The sequence below is a fragment of the Nelusetta ayraudi genome, unplaced genomic scaffold, assembly GCF_046127955.1.
Source record: "Nelusetta ayraudi isolate G7.1 ecotype Tasmania unplaced genomic scaffold, CSIRO-AGI_Nayr_v1 ptg000130l, whole genome shotgun sequence".
NCBI classification, from domain to species: Eukaryota; Metazoa; Chordata; class Actinopteri; order Tetraodontiformes; family Monacanthidae; genus Nelusetta; species Nelusetta ayraudi.
In genome coordinates, this window is record NW_027466180.1 from 855699 (window position 1) to 862403 (window position 6705).

At 49.2% G+C, this 6705-nt stretch overlaps 1 protein-coding gene across 5 annotated transcripts in view; it reads left to right on the forward strand.

Moving 5' to 3' along the window:
• Positions 1 to 6413, forward strand: part of ehbp1 (EH domain binding protein 1) — a 112456-nt gene extending 106043 nt beyond the window's left edge. For all 5 annotated transcript variants that reach the window (XM_076050783.1, XM_076050779.1, XM_076050784.1 and 2 more), the window contains 2 exons: positions 4893 to 5007; positions 5272 to 6413. In XM_076050783.1, coding sequence (XP_075906898.1) covers positions 4893 to 5007; positions 5272 to 5362 — 206 coding nt within the window. In that variant the 3' untranslated portion in view covers positions 5363 to 6413. The remainder of the gene's footprint in view (positions 1 to 4892; positions 5008 to 5271) is intronic.
• Positions 6414 to 6705: the final 292 nt, after the last annotated feature.

Consider the following 6705-nt stretch of genomic DNA (forward strand, 5'->3'; position numbering starts at 1 on the left):
TCCATCAGCATATTCGGGTTTTGTTTTTGTTTGTTTTTTTTGGCGCAAAACGTTTCCACGCGTCAGATGTTCTGCAAACTGCGTCACGCTGCAGCGATTAGTCGACGTAATTGATTACGCCGACAACGTAAATTTGTCGACAGCGTTGTGTTATTGTTATTATACACTGCTGAATGATACATGATAATCGCGCTGTGTCATTGTTTCGATATATTTGTTAGTTAGTTACGTCAAACAGAAGTCCAAAAATAGGTTGGTGAAAATAAAGAAGATCATCGTGACGAATCTAAAAAATGATGGATAGATTCGTCGACAACAGTAATAATCGTCAGCTGCTGCTGCTGCTGCTGCTGCTGCTGCTGCAGTCAGAGCCGTTTTCTGAATTTGCCTTAAAAGTCATCTAAAAGTGCAGCGGCTGCAGAATAAAATGCTCTCTGGGGCGGCGGAGGGGCGAGGGGTGGTGGTGGTGGTGGTGGGGGGGGGTGGTCGGGGATCTCTGGGACCCTGCGTCCGTGTTGTTTTATGAGCATGCTCAGTGATAACCACTTCCTTGTACCTTGTTGGTGTGATGCCAGGCCGGGAAAATGCCATCTGTATGCCACACTCTCATCTGGCTGCCACACAATTGATCCGGGGCGCCCTCTTTATCTGCTTACCCATTCACACCTATGTACACACACGCACGCACGCACTCACACACTCACTCACAGGCAAAGTGTGTATGTGTGTGTGTGTGTGTGTGTTTAAAGTGGACGCCCTCTCGCCATCTAAAAGGGATTTATGCAGAGCCGGTCCCAGAGTTTTTCCTGTTACGGTTTGATATGATAAGCTTTTTTTATATGTTCAAAATCAATATGTAATCCTATGCAGGAGCTTATCCCTCTCCACACCCCCGACACACACACACACACACGCGCGCGCGCGCTTCCCATTTGTAAATCTATTTGTGCTTTGTAACACATCGTGGCGGCGGCGGCAGCGGTGGCAGCGCCGGCGCCCTGATTGATTAGGTTCACTATGGAATCGGATCTCATGGGCGACTTTTGATGATGTCGCCAACTCCTTTCAGGGAGCCTAGTTGACTGGAACGGCCGATAACAAGTTCCTTGGTCTGACCAGAGTTGGCCAGAATGGAGTTTGCCGAGGAATTCGAGGGGCTGAGGAGCGATTTATCAGCGGCGAGTCCCCGCGTGAGCCGCTCAGCGGGGCGTTCAGGGACCCCTCGTTCAGTCGATGACGGAGGTGAGAGATCCCGGGGGGGGGGGGGGGGGGGAGCGAGGGCGGCTGATGTCACGCACGGCGGAACAGCTGGCCACAAAGATTTTTGACATGGACCAATGAGCGTTTGTGGGACGTTTTTCATTTTTTTGGATGCATTTGCCTGCGCCTTGCACCTCTTTAGTCGTCACATTTTTATTTGAGAGTGCATATTTTCATTTATTTTCTGGAATTACTTCCTAAGGAGTGGAAATGCTTGAGAAGAAAATATTTCTCATTTCCGTGCACCTCCTGCATCTCCTCTCTGCAGGAACAAACAACCTGCTGTTTAATCACAGCCACTTTTTTCCCCTCCCATCCTTCTTCTTCTTCTCCGTCTTCTACTTCTGCTTCTTCAGCTTCCTGGGCCAAAATTTTGTATAAATGTTTTTATTTACGTATTTAACCTTTATTGACCCCAGGCGAGCAATTAAGAACAGATTCTTATTTACAAATGCAGCCCGGCTGCATGAGTGGGGGTGAGGTGGTGTGTGGGGTTAAAAGCAAGGTTTTACATTTGATCAAAACAACAAGTAAGCAAATAAGCAATTAGTGCATTAAGACAGTGACAGTGAGCCGTGAGCGATAAGTTGCTCAACAGGTGCGACACCTCATCACAGTTTGCTGCAGGTGTCCGTTTGAAAACAGTGAGAGTGACGTGAAGAAGACTGAGGGTGTTTTGTAAAGTGTTGCACTTATTAGCTGCAGCTCATCAGGAGGAGGAGCTGCAGCCAAAGAAAAATGTCTTTTACTTCTTTAGAAAAATCCTGATTTCTGGAGAAAATCAAGAGGAGGAGGAGGAGGAGGAGGAGGAAGGAGTTTCTGCTCCCTTGAATACATTTATTTGTAGGGGGGAGGAGCGAGGGGGGTGAGAGTGGGGGAGGGAGGGGTGTAGGGGGTGGGGGGTTCACGGGGATTTGAACCGGCGCATTCTTGTGTGCCTTGTGCAGACTCACATGGTTACGGCCGGCGTGCACAAGCAGCAATCCAACAATCCAGCTCTTAAGTATTTAACCTCTCTCTCTCTCTCTCTCTCCCTCCCTCTCTCTCCCTCCCTCTCTCTCTCTCTCGCTCGCTCGCTCTCTCTCTCTCCCTCTCTCTCTCTCTCTCCCTCTCTCTTTCTCTCGCTCTCTCTCTCTCCCTCTCTCTTTCTCTCTCTCCCTCTCTCTCTCTCTTTCTCTCTCTCTCTCTCGCTCTCCTTCTCTCTCTCTCTCTTTCTCTCTTTCTCTCTCTCCCTGAGTGGCTGCGGGGTGTTTTGTTTGTTCCCGGGTGTCTGGTTACCCAGCATGCCTCGCTGTGGCCTCGCTCGCGCTCTCTCTCTCGTCTCTCGTCGGCTCCCTTCATTGTTGACCGTCCTAACGAGGGGGGCGGAGCCCCGGCCACGGGTGATTGACAGGCCCTGCGCTTGTCCCCGCCCCCCTCGTTCCCTTGGCTTTTTGGCGGAGAGGTGAAGGAAAGGGGACGCCCGCTCCCCCTTCCTCCCCCCACTCCACTTTCCCTCCCCCTACCTTCTCCCCCCCTCCCTCCTTCTTGGCCCTGGCTGAGGATTGTGGGAGTTTATATGGTAGACGTGCGCACGCTCACGGTTAAAAAACCAAAAAAAAAAAAAAATAATGAATAAAACCTGGAAAGCCGATGATTCACCCGCTGACTCATCGACTCCCCGTTCAACTTGTGCCCTTGACTCGACTTGACTTGTTCTCACACCGTGAACCGACTCCACCTCAGAGAGCGGCACATCCAGACTGTCAGCTCAACTGTTTGTAAGGAGGAGGAGGAGGAGGAGGAGGAAGTAGAGGAGAAGGAGGAAGAGAAGTAGAAGGTAGAGGAGGAGGTTGAGGAAGAAGTAAAGGAGAAGGAGAGAGAGGAGGTAAAGGGGAAGTAGGAGGAGGAGGAGGAGAGAAGGGGGAGGAGGCGGTGGAGGAAGAGGAGGAGGAGGAGGAGGAGAGAAAGGAGACGCGGAGACGAAGAGGAGAAAGTCCAGAGCCAAATATTGGGACTTTGTTCATTTCGCTCTGTGCTCGACTTCAAAGGGGGGACGAGCTCGGCCAATGAGGCGCGAGCACAGAGCTTTCAGGACAAACACACTGAGCCCAGCGTGACACACACGCACACACACTCAAACACACACACTCCCTGACGGCTGCAATTTGCTTCAGTGAAAGGAGGCTAATATTTATTTTTAATAAAAGCCAAACTTATTTTGGGACTCTGACATTTTACACCGTGGCTTTTATTCTGAAATCAATAGACGGTTAAATATTGATGGAGGGCCGAAGTCGCCTACACACCTCAGAAGCCCCCCCCCCCCCCCCCTCCTCTCTGCCCCTCTCCCCTTTTACCTCCCCCTCATTTTTCTCCTCTTTTCATGTAGCATGACGAAGGCTCTGTGTGGCCGCTTTCTCAAAAAACTGAACTGAGCCGTCGGATGTTTCTGCTTTTGAAGTGATGCTAACAGTGGTGCTAACGCTAACTGGGGTCTCAGTGAACAACAGGTGCGTTAGTGTGTCTCACCTTAAGCCAGGTGTGTGTGTGTGTGTGTGTGTGTGTGTGTGTGTGTGGTGGGGGGGGGGGGACCACTTGTTGTGTTGTGACATAATTTGTTGTTCAGGACTTCAGGGTGAGGAGGGGTGAGGAAGGAAAGTAAAGAGGGTGAGGAGGGTGAGGTGGATGGGTGAGGACAGCCTGCTGAATTTTGGATCCAGGGGCGGCAGGCGGATATTTGAACCCCGGGGGGGCAGAGCCTCCTGTGGGTATGACCCCCCCACACACACACACCTCCCCCACCTCCTCCTGGGAGAGGCTGAGGGGATTTGGGGTGGGCGTGGGGGTGAGGGTGAGGGTGGGGGTCCCACCTGGAGCCTGGTGGGCCTCCTCCTGCCTGCAGCAGCAGCAGCAGCAGCAGACAGCCTCGCCTGCTCTCACCAGTGGAGCTTCTTTCCTTGGATTGTCAATGAGCACAACGAGAGTCTTGCAGTCATTCTGGACTTTGTGAAGTCGTTTATTGATCTTCAGTTGGTGGAAACAGCAGCACAATCTGACACCGTAGTTCCTCTTTACCACTGAGCCTCTCAGCGTTTGTTTAACTTGGCGCGACAGGAGGTAGCCATGTCCTGGTGACTTCCTCACTTCCCGCCAGCAAACAACGTCAAAATGCAGATTCATGGCGAAATGTTTTGTACCTCCAGTGGGGTCTCGCTGGACGAGATTTTTTACGAGAATTACGACTCATGCGCTTCAGAACGTTCAATGGAAACACCCTGCAAATCGCAATTGTACTTTGTCGAAATTTTAGAAATATCGCTTTTATTTTGTGGGGAAAAAAAAAACTGTCATGGAAACGCAGCTACACACCAATACAGCTTGACCTCAGCTCCGTTTCTACACACTTGTCCAAACAAGCAGCAGGCCTGAGTGAAGTTCTGCAGGAGTCCAGGATCGTCACGCACAATCCACTGGAATGTCCCATCAGTGCAAAGTGGGGGGGGGGGCGTAGTGTCATTTTAAAGCTCCACCACCAGATGCAGAACTAGAACTAGAACCAGGACCAGGTCCAGGTCCAGGTCCAGGTCCCTCGACTCTGGTCCACAGTTGTGAGAGCGCGAGTCCTGAAGCAGCAGTGTGTGTTGTTGCAGACTGGCAGAAGACGGAGGCCCAGAAGAGACGAGAGCAGCTGCTGCTGGACGAGCTGGTCATACTGGTCAACAAGCGGGACGCGCTGGTCCGGGACCTGGACGCCCAGGAGAAAGAGTGAGTCGTCGTCGTCGTTGTCGTGTGCCCCCCAAAACCCCGCACACCCCAACCCAGTCCCCTCCCTCCTCCCCCTCCTTCCCACCTGCAGAACCTCAGGTCCTCCCAGGAACCCTCAGCAGGTCCAGTTGGGTTCCGCCCAGCCCAGCTGGACCAGGGCCATTGGGCCACCACTGGGCTTACCTGCCTGTGTGTGTGTGTGTGTGTGTGTGTGTGCGCGCGTGTCCGCCACCGTCTCTGACCTTTGACCCCCGGCCTCCGCAGGGCCGAGGAGGAGGACGAGCACCTGGAGAGGACGCTGGAGCAGAACAAAGGAAAGATGGCCAAGAAGGAGGAGAAGTGCTCGCTGCAGTGATTGTCGCTTGGCACAACACAACAACACAACCGAGAAATGTAGCCGATTCAAGAAATGTATCGTCACTATTATTGCAGTTTTCTTTTTCTTTTTTTTTTTCTGTGGATTTTTTTTTTTTTTTTTCTATTGGATCGTCTCCAGACGTTTGTACCTACCGGGACTCTGTTTCCGTCGGAGACCACACCGACTCCGACTCACTTCTACGCAAATTGTTTCTTTTCTCTGGTTTTTAATTTAATTTGAATAATGGCCTGCTTTACTGAGAGCGGTACTTGTATGTTAATATGAGTGTGTGGGAGCGGAGAGATCCTGTCAGCACGGCGGCAGCGTGGAGGTACAGCACAACCCGCATTCATGGGTGGGATTTTATTTTTTATCATAATTATAATTATTATTTTTATTTTTTCATTTGTTCCAGATGGACTTTTAGAACGTTGAGAGAGAAAAAACAAAAACACAAGTTGCTTTGATATTCAAGCGACTTCATGACTTGACCGTGTATCTTTTTAATAATTTCACTCTAAAGTTTCTACTTGTAAAATATGTTAAGTGGGGGAGGGCGGGGGGGGGGGGGCACATTCTGAAATCTTAACTTTCCTATTGCTTTGGGTTTTTTTTATTGTCTTGGCTTGAAAGCGTTTTACCAAATGGTCGTGTTTAAACTAAACAAACAAAAAAAAGAAATACAATAAAATGTCAAGTTGAAAATTTTCGTCACTGCTCTGACCAACAACTTCTAAAATGTTCTTTTTATTTTGTCAGAATCCATGCAGTCAAAAACATAAAAGTATATATATGAATATATTATTTATTGCCGTTTTTGTCGTTTTAAAGCTGCTTGTGGGTGAATCTACCGTCAACATTTCATTTCGACCTCTGTTTCATTTTTGTTTTGTTCCAGTCCTTTCTATTTATTGTATGTCGAAGAAGAGGAATGTGCTTTTTAGGGTCCCACATCCGGCTGCGTGTTGAAACATTTACCTGTTTTTATTTATTCATCAGTGTCATAACACACGTCTCCAATAATAAAGTCCTACGATTTCATACTCCACTGAAGCCGTGTGGCGTTTTTTTTGTTTTGTTTTTTTTTACATTGTAGAAAAGCGCAGAAGTGACAGTGAGCAGGCGGAAATAAAACTGGAGGTTTTTAATCATTAATCAATAGATTCAAATCTTTGCTCCCGTCCGTTTTTTTCTGCGTTTTTTAATCCTAATAATTCCTAGACGTGTTTATTTATTTGTTTTAAATACCTCTCGATCCAAATCTGAGCGTCTATAATATTTTTTTCTTCCTTCTTTTTCACGGAGCTTTATGGAAGGCTCGCAGCAGCAGCGGCGGCGGC